At 44.3% G+C, this 22,369-nt stretch overlaps 1 protein-coding gene across 38 annotated transcripts in view; it reads right to left on the bottom strand.

Annotated features, from left to right (window-relative positions):
• Trpm3 (transient receptor potential cation channel subfamily M member 3) overlaps nucleotides 1-22,369 on the bottom strand; it is a 533,889-nt gene that overhangs the window by 8,915 nt on the left and 502,605 nt on the right. For all 38 annotated transcript variants that reach the window (XM_029472394.1, XM_029472404.1, XM_029472405.1 and 35 more), the window contains 2 exons: nucleotides 3,171-3,321; nucleotides 2,858-3,057 (listed from right to left, as the gene is read on the bottom strand). In XM_029472394.1, coding sequence (XP_029328254.1) covers nucleotides 2,858-3,057; nucleotides 3,171-3,321 — 351 coding nt within the window. The remainder of the gene's footprint in view (nucleotides 1-2,857; nucleotides 3,058-3,170; nucleotides 3,322-22,369) is intronic.

The raw sequence follows: 22,369 nt of genomic DNA, 5'->3' as shown, positions 1-22,369 counted from the left end.
AAGTCTCCTTTATCTGTGCTATTGTTATTCTGGTTTTCTGCTAATAAAAGGTAAACATACCCATCTGTGTGACAGCCAGAGAAGGCTGGTGGAATTGTGAGCCTTTGAATGGTTTATAGAACAGGGTGTGAGAAAGAGAGTTGCTTTGGAAATTTCCCAAATTAGGAAGTCTTTCTCATCCTGGGCCCTTGAGATGCTGCAGGGATTGGCTCAAGTGTTAGGAGGGCAGAGTCTCAGCTCTTTGGGGGCTTTGTTTTAGATCATTCTTGCTTGCCTAGAAACATCAATTAGAACTTGCTAGGGGCTATAAAACATGACTGTAAAAGCCACAGAGAATATAGAAAACACCAGACCAGAACAGTCAGACTGCACTTTTCAAATATGGCAGACTCTGAGGGATGCCTGAGATGTGGTCATGAAATTTAGAGTCAAGAAGAAGAGAGACCATGTATAGACTCCCTCCCTGATGCCAAGGATTCATGCTGCCCTCTGCTAGGGATGTTTCTAAGATCTAAAGGAGTGGTCCTAATATTCACAAGTGCCTCCTTAGACTTCTTTGATATTTGTGAGTATGTGCATGCATGGATGCGTGAGCACACAGGAGTATGGTGTGTGTGTGTGTATGTGTGTATGTGTGTGTGTGTTTCAAACACTGTTGCTATCTCTCTGCTTGGCATTTTTGTGGATGCTCTGCATCTAGAATCAGGACCTCATGCTTGTATAAAAATCACTTTACAGACTGAGCCAAACTCCTAGTCCTATGCTGCTCTTTTTAAAAGAATAAAATATTCTTTAAGAAAAATCTATTACCATGTCAGATTTCACCATATATCTCAAAGTTTACTCTTAGGCTCAGCAAGAACCTGGAAATGCTCTGGGATCTTTTAATGACAGCTAGAGGCTGAAAGGGAGATCTTCATTCTTCCCTGATGGGTGGATATATGCAGGGCTTTCCTCTCTGCTCTTCACTCTGCATATCCTGTCAAATTTTCAAGATCTTCCCTGTGAGAAGGAACTCTCTGGGAACTGTGTCACCTGCCACATGGGCAGAGACCTGTGATGCATCTAATACTACTCTGGCTTAAAATAAGAAAACAGTGTCTATGGTTGAGTGTGGTACCACATGCCTTTAATCCCAGCACCTGGGAAGTAGATGTAGGGAATTGCTAGGATGGTGCCAGCCTGATTTATATAGTGAGTTCCAACCTAGCCAGGGCTATAAAGTAAGACCCTGCCACATAAACAGGGCACAACAAAAGCAAATCATATAGATGAGGTTGGTGGGACTTCTTAGACCTTAGACCTATGAAATGGGCTCTGAAGTAGAAATAGGTCTCTGGATGACCTCTGTTGTAATTTGAACACAAAAATCCCCTTCCTTCAGGCTTATGCATTTGAGTAACTGGTCCTCAGAGAGATGGCAGTGCTGTATTAGGATATGTGAGGTCTGTCTGGGTTACTGTGGATGAGTCTTTAAAGTTCATAGCCTGGAGGTAGGAGGAACTGGCTAGCCAGCTCCTTATAATCCTACTGCTATGGAGACCTGTCATTTCCAAGGCCTTCCTTGCCATAATAAACAGAGTCTCTGTAAACCATGAACTATGAACACTATCTCTCCTTCTTTAAGTTTCTTTTGTTAGGTATTTGGTTGTGATGATGATAAAAAAATTAATCCCACAGCCCTCCGTCCTGCACTGTATTTCCAGTCATCTTGTACTCTCTAGCTAAGCCAAGTTTTCTACCACTAATGCTTATGCTTTTTTGAAATTGTCTTGGAGCCCCAAGTTGACCCCCAGCACAATATTCTTGTAAGGTAGCAATCAAGACAGTCTTCCTTGCCCAGGACTTGACCAGGCTGACATGATTTGAGAACAAAATATCATGGCACCCCAGCTTTCTGTTGGCCTAAACTTGTGTTTCAGAAGGAAATGACAATAGAATTTCTAGGTCTTTCCAGCTGTCTGATTTGAATGTCTAGGACATTGCTTAGTCAGGGAGACCACTAGGAGTTTCAGCTTAAGAGAAACAGTTGACTAAATAACTCTGGTTTTAAGCCATGGGTGTATGGACCATGGACCAGAGGTAGATTCCTGGACCACCATCTCACAGGCTCATGTTTGTGGATTTAATGTAGATGTAGACTTGACACATCTGGAAAAGGCACAGTAGATTGTCTATAAGTCACTGCACTTCCAGCAATTCTAGAGTTTATGCCCACGGGGCATTTAGGAGCCTGCAGGAGCCCATGGTACTTAATGTGTGGAGATGGATATGTTAAGTCTCCTGCAATGAGTCACACTTTCTTACTCAGTGAGGAACTGTTCCAGCACGGTGTCAGCCAAACTTCCCACCAGGCTAGAAGGTGGGTGGTGGGTGGTGGAGAGGCCACTGTTCTGTGCTTTGAAAGCAAGTTTCATTCTCTTAAAAATAATAAATAAAAAATAAAATAAAATCCTATAGGTACAGTGCTAAGGGCTTAGAAAACATTGAAGATCTGGAATAGCGATAGTTCCAGAAATGAGCATGGAAGGTTAAAACTCAGGATACACTGTTTAAAGAATTATATCTAATTTAGTACTTGGTGTGTATTAATGTGGCTGATTTTGAAGAAGTGTGGGTGAAGGTGGAGCCAGCACTGTTGGAGAAGGCTTTTTCTCTTAACTAGATGTGGTTAAGAACTCTGTCTTCAGCTCATGCTATACTGTCTTCCTTTAATTCTGTATCTCATCATGCAGGTCCCTGTCCCATCCCCTAAAATATGCATGAGGCAGGAGAACCAAGAAAGGCGTGGATCCTGCCTGACTGCCTATGGGAATTGCTGGGAACTTCCGGCTGCAGGCGCCGGCTTGCAGCTCACTCAGGCCGTAGTCCCTTTCGTCTTGGTCACTCTCATGCTTTCTCCACCGGCAGCACACATGCTGGAAGATCATGGTCATGTGACTGAAGATGATGAGCGGTGGGGGCAGAACCGGCCTTTCGTGGAAAGTCATGATGAGCTGGTACCTCTGAAATTTCCATACTTGGTTGGATATCGACTTGACCTCAAAAAATGTATTGCTGAAACAGACCGGAGAGTCACATGACAAACAAGTATTGACTTTTTGAAGTATTGGCTCCCTCCGCCTGCTGCCCATCCATCCTCCCATACGCCTTAAGGAGTGGCCACTCACTTGAAGACAGCAATAAGGAGGTTGACCAGAAGGATGTTCGCCACCAAGAGGTAGCAGGCCATGATGGCCGGGACAATCCATGCTCCTGTCTTGCATGGGGGCAGCTGGATTGTCTTGCCATCCTCTCGGGTCTCATTCTGTCCACAGGGAGCTAGAGGAAGTGACACAGGTAAAAAATGAGAAACCATGGCTATTTGATTTAAATTAAAAAGAAAAAAAAAAGAGCAAGAGACATTTAAATGAGGGGTTTAAATGGAAGAAAAATACAGCCACCTCAAACAGCAAAACATTTCAAAAAAGCCAAAATAGGAAAATGAGATCTTCATGAATATTCAAAGGGCCACCACTCTTGAGGAGAGGCAGTTTCACCTGTGTCCCCAATCTGTCATCAGACTCAAAGAGGTGTCTAGAGCCACCTGCCTGGTCCCTCAGTCCCTCAACCCCTGGTAGTGGTGAGAGGGAATTTGGTGTTCCTAAAATGTTTGGTGGGGGCTTTTGGAGGAGCCAGAGCCAAAGTCCTACCTCCTGGCAAGTTACTTTCAAAATGTGCTGTAGAGGCCTCCAGCCGACAGCTTGGAGCCAAGCATGGCAGGCTATTGATTGGAAATTAACAGCAGGGCAACTGTTAATTGTTGTGAGAAACAAGCCACAGCCTTGGCCAATGATTTGCTGTCTCAGTACAGAAGGAACAGTGCCAGGCAGCACCCTGAGAAGCACCCGGAGAGCTTGTCACTCGGTGTCCCTGATGGATGAGAGGATAAAGGGGAATGGAGTAACAGGGATGGACCACAGAGGCCACAGCTACTTGTCTATGAAAAACAAGCCAACCACATTTTCATTCCAAATATGTGCATTTCAGGAACACAACGGAAAACCTAACTCCAGTGAATGGCAAAGGCAGGGGTGTTCGGGGAGAAGTGGAGGTGGGAGGGAGAAGGAAGGTGCTGTGTGGGGTTGAGTGAGCAGAAGTAATATGCTAATGAGGCCAGCTTGGAGTTTCCAGGTAAATGAAAGGGGTTGGGAGGAGTCCTGGATAACAAGAGCCCTGCACAGTGTGGCTCACAGAGCCTGTCTTTGTTACCATTCTATTGCTATGAAGAGACACAGTGATCAAGGCAACATTAAAAAAAATTAATTAGGGGCTTGCTTACAAGTTTCACAGGGTTTGTTCATGACCATCATGGTGGGGAGCATAGCAACAGGCAGGCAGGCATGATGCTGGAGCAGTAGCTGAGAGCTTATATCTGATTCACAGGCAGCAGGCAGGGAGAGGAGTGAGACTGGGCCTAGTGTTGACTTTTGAAACGTCAAAGCCCACCCTCCAGTGACATACCTCCTCCAACGTGGCCACATCTACTACTCAAAGAAGGCCACACTTGCTACACTTTTCTAAACAGTTCCACCATCTGGGAACCAAACATTCAATATATGAGGCTATAGGGACCAGTCTCATTCTAATCATTACAGAGCTAGATGTTGCTTGTAGGTAGGAGCAAGCAGTAGGTGAGCTAGCCCTTCCTTTCCAGCTGCTTTACATTGGCCTTTGAACAGGGTGACTTTATGTCTGTCTTCTAGCAGTGGGTAAGAGCGTCTCAAGAGAGCCCAGCCCTTCCCATAGGGTGCTGCTGAGAATCTCGCAGGAGGGTTTGCATGAGGACCCATGGTCTACAAAGTTTGAGCAGGACAGCAAGGGAACCTGCTTTTCTCCAGAACCCCTTCTGCCTGGCACTGTACTCTGCAGAAGTTCGCACCCAGCAGCCTGAAATACTACTAACATCCAGCTCTCACCAAGACCCATTGAACCAGAAGACCCATGATGTTGTCGGTACAGTGTTTTCATTGTTCCTTGTCAGTTGGTCCCGTGGTTGAGTAATTGAGCTTTTAATTAGGTTGCAAAATCCACATGATTTTTTTTTTTTAAATGTAAAACATACCTTTGCAGCCATCAAGGGTTTTACTAGCAGTGGGCTAGCAAGTCCCTGATTTTATGGCCAGGATTAGATGACCAGGGCACGCTCTTTGTCTCTGTATGGCAGATAAGTGGATGTGGGAATGGGCTGTATCTTGCTCCTGACGTAACTGGGTATTACTGACCATCCAAGACAGCCTTGTAAGATGGTCTTGGAAGGAAATGCACTGACAGGTGATGTTTAAACTCTACAGGTGGCTCTCCAGGGCTGCCCCTTCTTACTTCTCCCTATGGACACAACCTGGACCAAGTTTCTTGTAGTTCTTAGAGGCCAGTCTCCCTTTTGCTTCCTGATTCTGAGCCACATTGTTTCTGTTGCTTCCATTAGACTGGTGGTCAACCTAGTCCCACTCTCAAGCTTGACCTAGGGTGTGTGTCTTCTCTTCCACGCATGCCTAGCAGTCTACTTTCTAACCACGGCCCCCCACTCCCCGCTGGAATGGGGCTGGTCATATCCTTATGCTCCCGACACTCCTGTTGTTTGTCTTGGGACTCTCACATCCCTGCCACTGCCCAGCTACTTGTCTGTACCATACATGAGATTCCCAATGGAGCATCATTCTCCAAGGTTACCCTCCTCTTGGCTCAGCACATTTGCATGCACGTGAAAACAGTAGGCATTTGTTGACTGAGTAAACAAAAGATGCTTCCTTGAGCATCTGTGCTCTTGGTCTTAGCTTGGTTTAGTCAGATGGTCTAGGTGTCAGGCCAGTCTGAGGAACATCATCTAGATCAGCGGTTCTCAACCATCTTACTGCTGTGACCCTTTAATACAGTTCCTCATGCTGTGGTGACTCCCCAACCATAAGATTATTTCATTGCTACTCCGTAACTGTAATCTTGCTACTGTTATGAATCATAATGTAAATTTCTGATAGGCAGAATGTCTGATATGCGGCACCCCCAAAGGGGTCTCGACTCACATGGTGAGAATAGCTGTTCTAGATTCCATAGCAAGTGCGGCCGAAATGACTTAGATGTTCCTTGTGACAGTGATAATGATAATAAAAGTGAATCATTAAGAGGCGGCCTTTATTTGGCAATATCAGCAAAGAAGCTGTGAGCATTATGGGCAGCAGTTAGTGCAAAGGATTGCTCTATGAGGGCTTCTAATGACACCCTCATTCTGGGTATTTGTCGGCACTAGAAAGTATGATAACTCAGACACACAGATGTCTGCCACTAATGAAGATGAACAGGGTGTCTTCCAGACTTGACAAGCAACAGTTATTAGGAAGGAGGGTAAGTTATTGCAATGGTCTTATGATACTAGCAAGTTGTTGCTAGGGATGTCCTCAGGGCTGTGCACCAAGACATCACATGACATGAATGGAGGTTTATGGATATGGGGACTAGCTGCTATCACTGTATCACCCCCTTTCTCACTTTTCTTGATTCGCATTTGGGTCTTTTTCTCTACCAATACTTTAACAAACATGAATTAGTCACTACCAGTGTTATATCAAGTGGCATGCTGTCCTCTCTGTCTTTGTCAATGACAGTCAATAGAGTCCCTGTAGATGTTTGCAGAGTCTAGCTCCTTCATATCCATTGTCCTTTCCTTGAATAAGAGCATTCTGTCTACCCATGTGAACTCACTCAGCTTCCCTCATCCCCTAGTTACAACAAAATGTAAGGCTGTCAAGTAGAAAGGGCCTGGATGAGAGGGATATTATGGAGAAATAAAATTTATGACCAACTGAGACATGCAGGAAACCAGCCCTCTCCAGTTACATGAACCATACAAGCCTATTTTTCCAAAGTCAGCTTTAATTGGGTCATTATCACTTGCAATGAAGACTCTTGACTGTAGGTAGGGATGGTGGTGCATACCTGTAATTCTAATACCAGGGAGGCTGAGATGGGAGGAGACTTGTGTATTAAACCTTGGTGGGAGTAGAGATAGAGGGGGTACCAGGTGATATAATTACCATCAACTCCCTCATTCACATCCACAGTCAGTAAAACAAAATGTTCATATTTAGAACCTTGGATGTATATACAAGAAGGTTGGAAGTGGTACCCAGTTATATAGCATCTGACCCCAAGCTCAGGCTAAGTCATCTTTTTCCCAAGACAGGGTTTCTCTGTGGAAAAAGCTCTGGATGTCCTGGACTCACTTTATAGACCAGGATGCCCTCCAACTTACAGAGATCAACCTGCCTCTCTCTGGGATTAAAGGCATCCACCAGTATGCCTGGCCCTGAGTTGGTGTCTTAAGTTTTAGGAGTCAAAGCAGTTTTAGGATTCAGCTATTTTCCTTCTTCCCCAAAGTAGGGCACAACTTAAAGGGTCTTCTCTGATAAGGCTGAACTTTTGTCTAACTGTGGCCTCTGAAGTGGGAAATATGGACTATTTACAAAAATTGGGGGGGGGGGTATACAAGTCTGACAAACAGGCCAGATATGTATACATAGCCAGCAACCCTTGGAGCAAAGAAAGTGTGTTCTAGGAGTGGCAGCAGATGTGGGCACAGAAGGGAAATTTGGCAATAACTGCTGCATCTGCACAGTTACAGCCAGCTTTAAAGGGATCCCTGTGCTTTGTGTATGTGGGTCACACTGACACACCACACGGAAGGAACTGCAAATGCCTGTTCTGCTAATGATGCATTCATAGGTAGTAATGGACAATTGGGCGTTGGAACACACTGATAGGCTAGTCACAATCTGGCCAGATTATGTGGGCAATGAAAAAAAAAATCTATGGCCACACATTGTGAAAGAGCGTTCCAATGGTTGAAACTGCCCCCGACCCCCACCTTTCCAGTAAGTAAGAGTACTTGCCTAGCATGAATAGGATATTGGGTTTAATTCCCAGGACTGAAATAGGGAGGACCTAATCTGAAATAAAGGGCCAACGGCATCCTTCCTAGAATGTAAGCCCAGAGAGCAGAATTTTTGTCTCTCTTGTTCACCAAACTGAAGAACTGAGTACCATCTGGTGCATGCAGGTGCTAAACAGAGAGATGGTGTTACTCTCTGCATGGTGATACCAGTCACCAGGATGCAATGCCATGCATCTCTCTAAGTGCTACACTGATGCTTACTATCAGGTCACAGTCTGGTTGTTTTCCTATTTAATTCTAGTTCTCACCAAGTGCTACCATAACCTGCTAGTTACAGAAAGCTGTCATGGTAGCAAAATACCGACGGAGAAAGCATAGGATTTTTCTCCCAAAGTCTTTGTCCAGAACAACAGAAGATCTTACTCTGTATGCTGTTGTATAACCCCGCACAGTAAGCCAGCCCTCCCACCATCCAGTACTCACGCAGACAATGCTGATTAATCCTTACAGTCTTTCCCCTTCAGCTAAGACATTACTTTGGAATCCTTCTTTAGATGACAGTACTCTTGACAGTATGGCCAATGTGCTGTAATTATTACAAGGCATGGGGCCATTCTTAGCTCTTTATCAAATGGGAGTGCAAGGGTTGGGTCTCTCTTAAGGGTCCCCCTCAAGTCCACAAGGTTTAGTGGACACTTGACCTAAATCCCAAGGAACCCAAGACAATTCTTCAGAAAATATTAACCCCACTTCTTTCTCTATCCGAGACCCTCAGAGGTGCAGACAGAAGACCTGAAATAAGCATCTGTGAGAGGGATGCTCTGTGTCAGCCTCCACTGGGCACTTCACATGGGTATTGCTCCCAGCTTTTTAAGAAACACACCTGTCATGCCAGCACTCAGCAGGTAGAGCAGGAGCATTGAGAGTTCATGGCCAGACTCGGCTATGTAATGGGACCCTATCTTAAAAACTAGAAAGAAAAACAAACATTCTTGCTTTATCGGTGGAATGCCTTTCTCAAGGTTGCACGATGACTAAGAGGTAAAGTCCCTGTCATTCTCTTTTTTCAAAACATGCTGAGTTTCTGCGGCATGCCATGGAAATTGGTATGTAATTTGTAATTACAAATTGGTAAGATGGAATTATGAATGTAGGAGAAATGAATATCTTGGCTCTCTGCCCTTTGTACACTCCACTCTTTCTTATGTGGCCTTCTCAGTGTGCTCTTCCTAGTGACCAGTGGCTGCACGCTTAAATGCCAGGTCTTGAGCTTGACGTGTGATCTTGATAAAATTTTGACACGATAGAGGGTCAGAAATCTTCAAGACCATTGTCAGTGTTTCAGAAAAGTTTGGGAAGAACAGTGAAGCCATCCATACAAGCCAGGTAGATCAGAGTCTCTTTGTTTAGTGTCTCCGAAGAGGGAACCACACAAAGATGAGAGAAACATCTCAATTAGAGACAAATGAGGGAATTTGATAGACACCTGAATTCTTTTCTTTTCTTTTTTTTTTCTTTTCTTTTTTTTTTTTTTTTTTTTTTTTTTTTGGTTTTTCGAGACAGGGTTTCTCTTTATAGCTCTGGCTGTCCTGGAGCTCACTTTGTAGACCAGGCTGGCCTCGAACTCAGAAATCCGCCTGCCTCTGCCTCCCGAGTGCTGGGATTAAAGGCGTGCGCCACCACGCCGGGCTCTGAATTCTTTTCTTGTTTTTATTGAAACGAGTAACTGGCCTGAACTGCTCAAAGTAACAGGCAAATGGACTCTTTAAAGATCAGAGCACAAAGATATTGAGTTCATATAATAGGGCTATCGGGCCTGATAGCCCGGAAGTTAAGATACCTGTCTTTCAGTTTTTGTTTTCTGCTATAATACGCAGGGAAGGGAAATGTTTATTTATTTAATATGTATACCACATTGTCCCCCCTCAATCAGAAACATTTACAATTAAAGACTGACTGATGTTAGAAATGACTGACATTATTCTTAAAGATGAGACAAAGAGGCTATTTCTTGAGGTTTGTCCATTCCTTTCAACAATGTCTGATAAAAACAAAAAGCCTACAGTTTTTTTTTTTTTCACAAACTACAGGCAATGGAATAAAAAATCTTAGTTAAATATCTGACTTTTAAAATTCTATTTCACGTTTTGAAGAAATGATTTTCACCTAAAAAAATCTGTCTTGAGGGCTAGCAATGTGACTTAGTGGGTAAAGGAGCCCAGAGCCAAGCCTGATGACTCAAGGTCCATCCCTGGATTCAATGTGGTAGAAGAGAACTAACTTCTGTAAGTTGTCCTCTGACCTCCACACATACACCACGGCACACTCATGCACCCTGCAGTGAATAATAAAAAGCATCATAACTTTTTAAAAATCCACTTTTGATTTTTTGGTGGTTTCTTGAGTTCTTTATATATTTTGGAAATTAGCCCTCTATCGGATGTGGGGTTAGTGAAGATTTTTTTTCCTAATCTGTAGGTTGCCAATTTGTCTTATTGACCATGTCCTTTGCCTTACAGAAGCTTTCCAGTTTCATGAAGTCCCATTTATCACTTCTTGATCTTAGAGTGTGAGCCATTGGAGTTCTGTTTAGGAAATTTCCCGCTACGCCAATGAGTCCAAGGCTCTTTCCCACTTTCCCTTCTCTTAGATTGAGTATATCTGGTTTTATGTTGAGGTCCTTGATCCATTTGGACTTGAGCTTTGTGCAAGGTGACTAATATGGATCTATTTTCATGTGATAAACATACAGACAGCCAGTTAGACCAGCATCATTTAGTGGAGATACCTTCCCTTTTCCAGTGTATATTTTTGGCTTCTTTGTCAAAGATCAAGTGCCTGGAAGTGTGTGGTTTTATTTCTCGGACTTCAATTCTATTCCTTTGATCAACCTGTCTGTCTCTGTCCCAATAACATACAGTTTTTATCACTATTGCTCTGTAGTAGAGCTTGAGGTCAGAGATGATTCACCCAGCTGTTCTTTTATTGTTAAGGATTGTTTTCACTGTTCTGGGTTTTTTTTTTTTTTTTTTTGACTTTCCAGATGGATTTGAGAATTGCTTTTTCCATGTATTTGAAGAATTGTGTTGGGATTTTGATGGGGATTGTATTAAATCTGTAGATTGCCTTTGATAGGATGGCTATTTTTACTATGTTAATTCTGCCAATCCATGAGCATGGGAGATCTCTCCACTTTCTTCAGTTTCTTTCTTGAGAGACTTGAAGTTATTTTCATATAGATCTTTCACTTGTTTGGTTAGAGTTACCCTAAGATATTTTATATTATTTGTGGCTATTGTGAAGGGAGTTGTTTCCCTGATTTATTTCTCAGCCTGTTTATCATTTGTATAAAGGAAGACTGGTGATTTATTTGAGTTAATTTTATATCCAGTCATTTTGCTGAAGTTGTTTATCAGCTGGAGAAGTTGTCTGGTAGAATTTTTGGGGTCACTTATGTATACTATCATATCATCTGCAAATTGTGATACCTTTATTTCTTCTTTGCCAATTTGTATCCCCTTGATCTCTTTCTGTTGTCTTATTGTTCTAGCTAGCACTTCGAGTACTATATTGAATTGATAATGGGGAGAGTGGACATCCTTGTCTTATCCCTGATTTTAGTGGGATTGCTTCAAGTATCTCTCCATTTAATTTGATATTGGCTCTTGGTTTGTAGTAAATTGCTTTTATTATGTATAGGTATGGGCTTTGAATTTCTGATCTCTTCAATACTTTTAACATGTGTTTTTCTCCTTTGAGTTTGTTTATATAGTGAATTATGTTAATGGATTTTCATATATTGAACCAACCTTGCATTCCCAAGATGAAGCCTACTTGATCATGGTGAATGATGGTTTTGATGTGTTATTGGATTCGGTTTGTAATAATTTTATTGAGTATTTTTGCATCCATAGTCATAAGCAAAATTGGTCTGAAGCACTTAAAGAAATGTTCAGAGTCCTTTGTGATCAGAGAAATGCAATTCGCAATAATCCTGAGATTCCACTTTACACCAATCAGAATGGCTAAGATCAAAACCTCAGGTGACAACACATGTTGGCAAGGATGTGGAGAAAGAGCAACACTCCTCCATTGCTGGTGGAATTGTAAACTGGTACAACCACTCCGGAAATCAATCTTCCTCAGAAAATTGGAAATAGATCTACATGAAGACCCAGCAATACCACTCTTGGAAATATACCCAAAAGATGCACCCCCACTCCACAAGGGCATGTGTTCTACTATGGTCATAGTGGCCTTATTTGTGATAGCCTAAGCTGGAAACAACCGAGATGTCCCATGACAGAAGAATGGATACAGAAAATGTGTTTCATTTACACAATGGAATTCTACTCAGCTATTAAAAATGAGGACATCCTGAGTTTTGCAGGCAAATGGATGGAACTAGAAAGTATCATCCCAAATGAGGTAACTCGGACCCAAAAGGACGTGCATGGTATGTACTCATTAATAAGTGGAATTAGCGCCCCCCCTACCCCCCGCCCCCAATGTACAGAATACCCAAGATACAGTCCACAGAACTCAAAAAGTCAACAAGCTGAAGGGCCCAAGTGAGGACACCTCAGTCCTACTTGGGAGGGAGAAGAAAGCAACCATAAGGGGGAAGGAAGTGAGGGAATTAGGAGGGAAAGAGGATGGGGCAGAGGAAAGGGGAACATGATCTGGTATTGGGTGAGGGAAAAGGACTGAAGCCCTGAGGGCCAGCAGAAAGAATGGAAACAGGCAACCTCGGGAAGTAGTGGGTTGGGGGTACCCTCCAAAATGTACCAGAGACCTCGGAGGGGAGCGACTCAAAGGGAGGGACCCTAGATGAAATGCCCTACAGTGGGGAGAGGGAACTTGTAGAGCCCATCTGCAGCAGAAAGACAGGCATCAAGTGAGAGATGGGGTTGCCATCCCACAGTCAAAACTCTTGACCCATAATTGTTCCTGTCTAGAAGAACTGCAGGGATGGAAATGGAGAAGAGCCTGAGGAAAAGAAGGTCCAGCGACAGACCCAAAGAGAGATCCAGTTCAAGGGGATGCCCCAAGGCCTGACACTATTACTGAGGGTATGGAACACTCACAAAAAGGGGCCTGTTGTGACTGCCCTCTGTAAGACCCAACAAGCAGCTGAAAGAGTCAGATGCAGATATGTGCACTCAACCAATGGACAGAAGCAGCTGACCCCTGTGGTTGAATTAGGGAGAGGTTGGAAGTTGAGGAGGAGGGAGACCCTGTAGGAGGACCAACAGTCTCAATTAACCTGGATTCCTGAGATCTGTCAGACACTGGACCACCAACCAGGCAGCATACACCAGCTGATATGAGGCCCCCAACACATATACAGCAGAGGACTTCCGGGTCTGGGTTCAGTCAGAGAAGATGGACCTAACCCTCAAGAGACTAGAGGCCCCAGGGAATTTAGAGGTCTGATGCTGTGGGGGGTGGGATGGGGACATCCTCGTGGTGACAGGGGCCAGGAGGAGGTATGGAATGTGGAACAGTCAGAGGGTGGACCTGGAAGGGAATAAAATCTGGACTGTAAAAAAAAAAGATAATAATAATAATAATCCACCTTGAAAAGACAATAGGACAAAGAGGCTTACCAAAAAGACCCAAAAGACCTAGAATACCATGAATGCCACCTGGCACCCAATCTGAGGGCTAACTCTCAGAGAAATGCCCTCCATTCTTTCTCATAATGTAACTCCCTTCAGTACAAAACGACTAGAGATGTCTCTTTGTATGCCTAACTCTTTTTAGAATTTTCCTTATCTAAAGTTCTTCAGTTGTGATAGATCTCGATGGGAGCTGTCACTTGTGGAAGCTTGTAGAATTTTCCATTGCTTGCCGTGGGTGACAGTGTCCCATGTAGTCAAGGACAGGAATTACAAAGGTAATTGTAAACCAGGTCAGATCGGATTCTGTACAGAGGCACCACCAGCTAGTTCCTGTTTTATTCCTTCTTTCCCAAGTCCTTAGCTCAGCTGCTAGAGATGGACTGATGTCTCATGACGTGGCTCAAAGGCAGCCATTAGAAATTGGCAGGATGCCTTAAGTCCTGCATCTAAGAGAAAAGAGAGTTAGACTGTTGATTTTCCCCAGGTGGGTAGAGCTACCAATGAGGGAGTCTGTGCTGATTTTAGGACATGGGAACAGAGCATTGGATAGTATTGAGTCAGAGCGTAAGAAAATGACCTTTGCAAGGGTTGCTCACTTGTTCCTGACTTCAGCAGGAAGACACAGTCAGTTAGAGGATAATGTTTGCTCAACTCCTCCCTCAGAAACCCCACTTTCCAGTAAAGTTGAGACAGACTTACGCACCTGCCAAGAACTTCATAACAGTGCTGTGTTTGCCTTTTGTTTCTTTTGTGACTGTCTTCTATTTACACCAAACCATAGTAATTTTCAATTTAGGCCATGACATATATTTTTTTTTTAAAGTAAATTGAGTTTTAAAACTTGATTCAGTTGAAAGATTACAAGGAACAGAATAGAGGTTACAAAACAGAATATGGCTGATTAAATGTTGAGAAACACTAAATTAGATGATGTCCGAATCTCATCTGTTCCTAACATTGTATTGCCCCAGGATTCCAAGAAAAGGCATGAAGTTCATAAGCCTGCCCGACCTGGGTCCAAGTGACATAATCTTTAGCTCTTTAGGACCATCCTGGTGTATAGTCATTGATTATTAGCATAACTTTAGCTTTGAGCCGTTCAGAAATCTATTCTAATATAGTGACTTAGGGAGCAGGATGTCCCAAACCTAGGTATGTTATGGGTATGTTGAGGGGTATACTGGGGGGAAGAAGGAAGAGAATTCAATTCTTTTTATATCTCAGTGCTATGTTCTTGCTAGTGTGTGTGTAGTCATTTACTTGCAGGTTTATATATAAATTGCAATTTATTTATTTATTGGTTTTGGAAAGAACCTCAACAATCTAACGTTAGTAGTTCATTGTTTTGTTTTAGGAATTCCTATCAGGACAGTTGTATCTCAGTCTCCCTAGTGAAGGCTGGGGATACATAGGCAGCTGCTGTTCAAACCTGTGAGTTAAGGTGGTGATATAGCAGGTGGATTGTCTCAACATCCCTTATTTCCCCCTTTCCCTGTCTCCAAGCTCCTTGCTGAGTGACTGTGGAATTCTCAATGCATGTATGGAATCCTTTTCCTTGGTCTTTGTTTCTCAATTTGGCAGCAGAGGTTACTTTGGTGAATGGGATGTTTGTCAATATTTGTCAACCGATGTAGGACTTGGAGAAAGCCCTTTTGCATCTGTTTCCACTCTTCTACCTCAATCCCAGCCATGACAGACAAGCTGATAGTAGCCAGTCAGAAGCCGAGACACAGGCACGTGGAGCCTCGGCCCCTATATGCTTATGTTGTCTGAACTGATGCGCTCCTGGATCAGCTGATAGCTGAAGGCTAGGCAGCCAAGGCAGGAAAAGCCATTTAGTCAGTGCAGAGGCTTGCAAACTCATTAGGTGCTGTGGGTTAAAGCATGGGGTTAGGAATGCTTTCCCTCTCACGTATTCGAGTCCACTGCTACTTTTCCCTTCTCAGTGTGGGAAGAGGTTGAGCTTTAAGAAGATAAAGCCAAAAAAAAAAAAAAAAAAAAAAAAAAAAAAAAGCCCTTTCTCCACTTTTTCTGCTCTGATGAAAAGAAAATGAATTCTCTCTTCTTTCCCCCCAACCCCAGAACACCCCCAATATATCCACAACATACCTAGGTTTGGGAATCCCGATTTCTAAGTCATTAGATTAGAAGAGCAAATCGATTTCCAAATAGCTCAAAGCTAAAACTCAGCAAATAGCAAGCGACTATAAGCTAGATGGGCCGTAAAGAGTTAAAGACTGTGTCACACCCAGGTGGGGCAGGCTTAAGAAACTTCCACCTCTAATTCAGGTCACGACTGATTGGAACATCCTATCACTGCCCAGTGACCAGGAGCTAATCAGCCTTGTCCTTCAGAAGCTAATCTTCAGTGCAGAGATTTTTTAGCTAGACAATGGCAGATACTTAATTGAAAAGACAGGTAAAACCAGGCCATATTGGTCCCCTAAGAGTGAAGCAAGGTATCTGAAAAGATGAGAGGAGGAGGGAAGGGTTGAAAGAGAACTAGGGAGGGTGAGACGCATGACAGGGATAGAGGCTAGAGAGTGGAGAGAAAAGCAGATGGCAGAGGCTGTGTGCTCTGGTGCTGACTTTCCCAAACCACCTCCGATTTCATTATCAACCCACGTTGCATTCCTGCTTCCAAATGCCTCTGTGGTATCCACTCTTGGGCTCATCGTCAATCTTTCTTTAATTTAGTTAGAGTGGTTTTGTTTTCTTGGAACCAATGTTTTTCTTTGCGTCATTGGTGTCTTAGAGAGAAACAGCTTCTGACTAGTAGTTCATCAGAGCAGTCAGGAAGATGTAAATAAATACTGCTTAACTCACAGTTCTGCTGTGAGCTCACCTCTCTCTCTCTCTCTCTCTCTCTCTCACACACACATACACACATACACACACACACACACACACACACACACACACACACACACACACCTCCCTTTTGATATGTGCCTTAACAAAATAGAATCAGATGAGCATTTTTCTTCTTCAAACCAAAAGAACAGCAAAAATACAGAGACCAAGTGTTAACAGCCTTAATTATAAACTTGATTGAGAAATGCCAATCAAATTAGTAAAGCTCACATTTGGGGACATCTCTTGAGAGTGCACTTAGACCGTGAAAGTTCTGACTTGCTGAGTTTATGAATCCCTTGGTATGATGACATTAGGGGTGTGTGTGTGTGTGTGTGTGTGTGTGTGCATGAAAGGTAGGAGGTAGGGGCTCTCTCGGTACTGGGGCAGGTCTCTGAGGATGCATCCTTTGAGGCTATATCCTGCTCTGGGCCCTTGCAGTAGCCCTCATGAGGTTCCCAGCATTTATGAAGCGAGGCAGCATCGTTACCACCTGTTTCTGCAACCATGATGGTCTGTTCAAAAGAGTGGGGTCAATGACCATGGGGGTGACCCCTCTGAATCTGCATGCCAAATAACCCCATCTTTCATTAAGGCATTTCTGTCAAGCATTTGGGTCACAGTCACACAAAGAATTACGAATACAAGTAAATACCCATGTTTTGCTTTTCTGGATTTGTGTGTTGCCGGATTTGTGTGTAACTTTTTGAATTTCTGACCATCCTACCATCATTTCTCAAATACCAGGGTTACAAGTGTGTGCTGTTAACACTCATTTATATCCCACTGTAATTTCTTTTTATTTGAGACAAGAACATCTATGTAGCCCAGGCTGGCTTTGAACTCCTCAAGTTATCACTTGACCCCAGAGCTCTACATTGCAGGAGATGGTAGTTCTCCTTTTATATGTGCAATAGTGCAGATTCCATTCTTAATGCCTTGGCCATAGAGAGCTTCCCTTGAAAGGTCACATGAGTTTAGCTTGCTTGTTACACATAGGGGGACCTGTGTGTTGTTTTCTTTAAATTGGGATTGTATGCTTTTTTAGAAAACCATACATCTCCAGTGAGTCTGTGCTCATCAAGATATCTGAAGGGGGATAAGCCAGAACCCTCTTCAAGAGGAGCTGTCTTATAACAACAACAACAATAATAAAAACCCTGGTAATAGAACATCAGGGCTGTGTGTGCCTGGAGGGCCCTGTGCAGTGAGCCAGATGGCACATCTTTGCCTGGATGCACCTTAGGGGACAAAAGGCTGTAACAGCACCACAGACATGATCCATGGCTCCCACTGACTCTCATCAGACTGCGCTTAAGGGCTACCACACTTATAGAAGCAATCAGCACAGCTCCTAACATTCAGCTCATGTACATAGGCAAATGCCAGTTCCTGCTGACATTACTTACACATTCCATGGCAAGTGATAATGCAGGAAAGCCCTTCATCCTCGTGGCTCCTCCTCCTCCTCGTCCCCAGCCTCTGGCACACTCCCTTCTCTATGTCCCTTGCTCCCTTTCTGCACCCCAGATGCCAAGCTCATCCCCCTTGTATCCTCATCTCTGATTCTTCTTACAACCAGAGCTGCCCGCTCGCCGACTGATGATACTTGAGCAGTTCAGAATGCAGATCATATGCAACCCACGTTCTGCTCTGAACCTAAACAGCTGTTGGCAGGCTCAAATGCCAGGGCCCAGCGCTTGCTGTGCTGTTGGTAGTAGACATCCAAATGTAGGCTGCATATCAATACCACTACTGCCATAATAAAGTAGGTGACAGGAAACTTTTAGACACAGGACTAACATTGATGCATGCCATTAAAAATAAGCATTTTAATCTTCATAGGTTTATCTGTTAAAATAATAAGCCCCAAATGTCCATTAAATGGAATTGTGGGAGAAAGGGGAATGGAGGAGGGACCCTTTGCTGTTCATCTCAGCTTATCTATTCCCGTCAACCACTACCTCCTATTTCTCTGGCTTGTTAGCCGTCTGCCACTGGTCTATCTCATTAAATCATTTCCTGAAGTTACGACACACAAGATGCTATCATGGGCAGGTTCAGGTGGACTCCTCAATCTGCCACTGTGAGCTGTGTATCTTCGGGTTTACTCATAGGTCAGAGCCTCAGTATTTCCATCTTTAAGCCCAAGGGAATGACACTAGCAATGGCATTATTGATAATTGAGGGTGATGCATGACTAGCTTCCTTGGCCATCCATCTAACCAGTATTTATAGATGTCCTGTATGAGGCAGGCTGGACATATACCAGGGAATAAAACACCAAGGGCCTCTGTTGTTCTAACATCTGCACAGGGGAGGCGGAGGTCACCGGGAGTGTATGAAAGAGAAGCAAGAGTATAATGAATGAACAAACCGAGTTGTGTGTAGGGAGGCAACCAGTACAGGAGCAGGAAGACTCCAGAATGGGTACAGGTGGCCAGGAGACCACACTGGGAGAGCATGATGGGAACAGACTGGGCTTGGATGGGGTTGTTGGCAGAGACGTGCAGAAGAAGGGCTGCTCCACACAGCAGGTGCTGCTTAGCAAAGGCTCTGAGGTGGAAGCCTGCCTGCTGTGTGCTGTGAGCTCAGGAAGGTCCCTGTGCCCAAAACCATGCTGGGAGAGCAGCTGGAGAAGAGGGAAGGGTGAGGGCAGAGAGCATCACGTGGGGCCTCTGGAGAGACCTCAGAGAAACAGGTTCTGAGGTGACAGGCATGGCGACAAAACATTCTGTCCTGTAATCCTGTTTTTTTTTTTTTTTTCAAGTAACCAACTAATTTTCCTTATCCACTCATTCTTCTGCCTGATGGCTTTGCAGCCCCAGGTACGCCATCTTTTTAGGATTTTAATTTTTCTAGTAGTTTACCCCCTCCCTTTAGTAAAATAGGGAGCACCTCTGCACTCGGCGGGGAGCACTGATGGCATTCATGTTTTGGTACCCTATAGTCTGTAAGTATCGCTCTTACAGAAGGGAGTTAATGACAGGTGGCAGCTGGGCATGGTGGCAAATGCCAGTGACTCTAGAGCTTTGTAGAAGGGTTTCAAGTTCAAGGGCAATCTTGGCCTAGACACTGTGTTTGAAGGCAACCTGGGTCACATACCCAGACACTGTCTCAAAACAAAACCTGAATAACAAACAGAAGGCAGAAGCAGGGCACACACAGCTGTCTCTCAGCCCCACCCACACAGCTAGCGCCACCTTTAGGCCAAGCAGCAGTCCACGGAAGGAATCTTGATCTCCAATCTGATTTGACTTTACAGAGAGGAAAACCTCACAGCATGAGGGAGGGAGAATGCGGCGCTTGTTGATGGCCTCGGGGTCCAAGCTTAGCTTTTCTCTCTGTAGCTATAATCCACTGTGGTTCTGATCAGTACACACTGTTCTGTGCACCCGCTGTGCCTAAGAACAATCGGCCTAGGTATAGGCAAAAACCCTTTCCCTCCTTAAGTGTCTTAACCTTTGCAGGGGCAGGAAGACCGTCATGAAGCTGGAGCCAGCAGGAGGCCCGAAAACTCTCTAGATGGTTTGACTCATCAGATGACATACAAGAGACTTAAACTTTCTATTTGGCTCGCTCATGATGATAGGAATGCTTTGACTTAAAATATAAAATATAAAAAGTGAAAGAGATGGTTTAAAAAACCACTATATATTAATATATTCAGCTCAGTGAGAACCTAGTATAATATATTACAGACAGTGAGAACACTGAGAAGCGAGGTAGCTTCCTTCTGCCATTGTAAAGAGACCCCAGCTTATAAAGTGGTGGCATGTGAGAGCCAAATCTGTGCTTGTTCTTTAAAACACAGTTTTCAGAAGCGAATGCTTCTGCCGCTCTCCTCTGAGCACCAGGGGATGAACAGTGCTTCCTTTGGCCAAGTAGGTCTGAAAAGAGCTGTGGGAAAGACCCCAAAGCTGAACTACACGCAGGATAAAGCCTGGCTGTTTTTAAGTTCTGCATAGACAGGAAACGAGTTGGCTTTTTTTTTTTTTTTTTTTTGCACCGTGATCCCTTGCCTCTTCCCAAAACAAAGGCTGTTTGGTGCACTCTCAAAGAACCGGACTTGAGGAGTGCAAACTTATACAACTGTTTAGTAAAAGGAGGGTGGCAGAATGCTCAGGTTCTGTGCTGTATTCCCAGTGATCATATAAACACACACAATGCAAACACAGGCAGCAGAGCGTGGAGAGACACGCACAAAGAAAGAAGAGCTAAAATAAGTCAAGTTCACTGACAGGATGTCGAGGAACCTTGTGCATGCATGACTGCAGTTAGAACTCCAAGTAAGATGGATTCCCACCCCCTTCCCCACCTCCGGCAGTCACGAAAGCTGCCCACGGGGTCCTGAGCTCGGGAGAGCTAGCCTTGCCCCTCACCAGCTGCAGCACTTGGGAGAACGGATCCTGTACCTCACTTGGACAGCACAGCAGAGCTGATCCTGATGGTAGGGGCTCAAGCCAGCCAGCCCCGAGGCCGAGAGCATGGGAGAGCTGGCGTGGGTGCAGGCATTATGCCTCCTCTCACCTGTGGCAGTTGGGAGACCTGGCTCTGGTGTCATGAGAGCAGGTGAGATAGCCCTACACTCTCACTGTCTGCCGCACTTGGGAGAGTGAGCCCTGAGTTTCTCCTGGACAACACGGTGGAGCTGACCCTGATGGTAAAGGCACCGTTGAGCCAGTCCTGAGGGTATGAGTGGGAGAGCTGACCCAGTCCCTTGAAGGCTGCAGCACTTGGGGTGGGGGTGGGGGTAGTCCCCGTGGCTTGACTGGCAGCGCAGTGGAGCTGGCTCTGGAGGTGTGGGTGGGGATGATATATCCCCAAGGGCATAAGAGCAGGAGAACTGACCCTGCCTCCTGTAGATGGAGGCACTGGTGGCCTAGCAGGAACAGTGCTGGAGAGCTCACCCTGGTGGTGTGGATAAGGGAGAGCCAGCAGGCTGACCAGCTTAGCTACCACTCAGGCTCAGACTCAGGGCTCTGAGTTGGCTCACTCCAAAATCTGTACCAACTACCAACTGTTCAGATGTGTAAAAGGGCCAGCCCCACAAGTCCAAAGCTGCAGGATCTCCATGACACAGGGCATCAACAGGATAGCTTGGAGTCCCAGTGAGGATCCAATATTCATGGTGCCACAGAAGCCTCAAACCAGACCAACGACTCATTGCAATACAATATAATTGTTCACTGCGTTAAACTTTTGCAAGTGAAGATGTGTGGACAGAGGGATATACTGTGGGACACACTATAGCTTTCACAATGAGAGTTTTTCTATGCTTTTTTGCTTGTTTTGTGTGTGTGTATGTGTGTGTGTGTTTTATTTTGAGGAGAGGTTGAGATAGTGAAAGGCTGATATGAAGGGACCAGAAGATGAGTGGGACCGGGATACATGGCATGATATTCACAAAGAATCAATAAAAAGTTAAAAAAAATTAAAAGATCAAGTTCCACATAAGGTGACATAAAACCAAGGTCCAGTGACGTGACCATGTAAGCTATCTGGGCTGTGATGGGATCTGCTAACTCACACAGGTACAAGGCCAATAGACACGCTGTTTTCCATCACTTTTGAAGAAATAGGGTTGATACGGGTCTGACAAAGTGTGTTTCAAACTCACGCACAGCAAGCCCCTGTGAAGGCCTAGCAAGCATTTTGTGTTTATAGCGGAAGGGCTCAGCGGGTTCCGGGTCAGGTGCTTTCTCATCTGTCCCTCATTCAATCACCACAGCAACTGACACAGTTCTAGAAAGGTATCAAGGTCAGATCATGACCTTGGGACTAAGTCTGTCAAGGATCACTATAGAAGGTCTTATCCACTCACTTAAATGAAAACAAAACTATAACTTTACTGAGACTAATTTTTTTTTAAAGTTACATAACTCTTCTTTTTTAAAAATTTTTAATATTTTTATTACATATTTTCCTCAATTACATTTCCAATGCTATCCCAAAAGTCCCCCAT

The sequence above is a fragment of the Mus caroli genome, chromosome 19, assembly GCF_900094665.2.
Source record: "Mus caroli chromosome 19, CAROLI_EIJ_v1.1, whole genome shotgun sequence".
Lineage (NCBI taxonomy): Eukaryota > Metazoa > Chordata > Mammalia > Rodentia > Muridae > Mus > Mus caroli.
The sequence above is the reverse complement of the archived record's forward strand: the minus strand, read 5'-3'. Positions and strand labels throughout refer to the sequence as shown.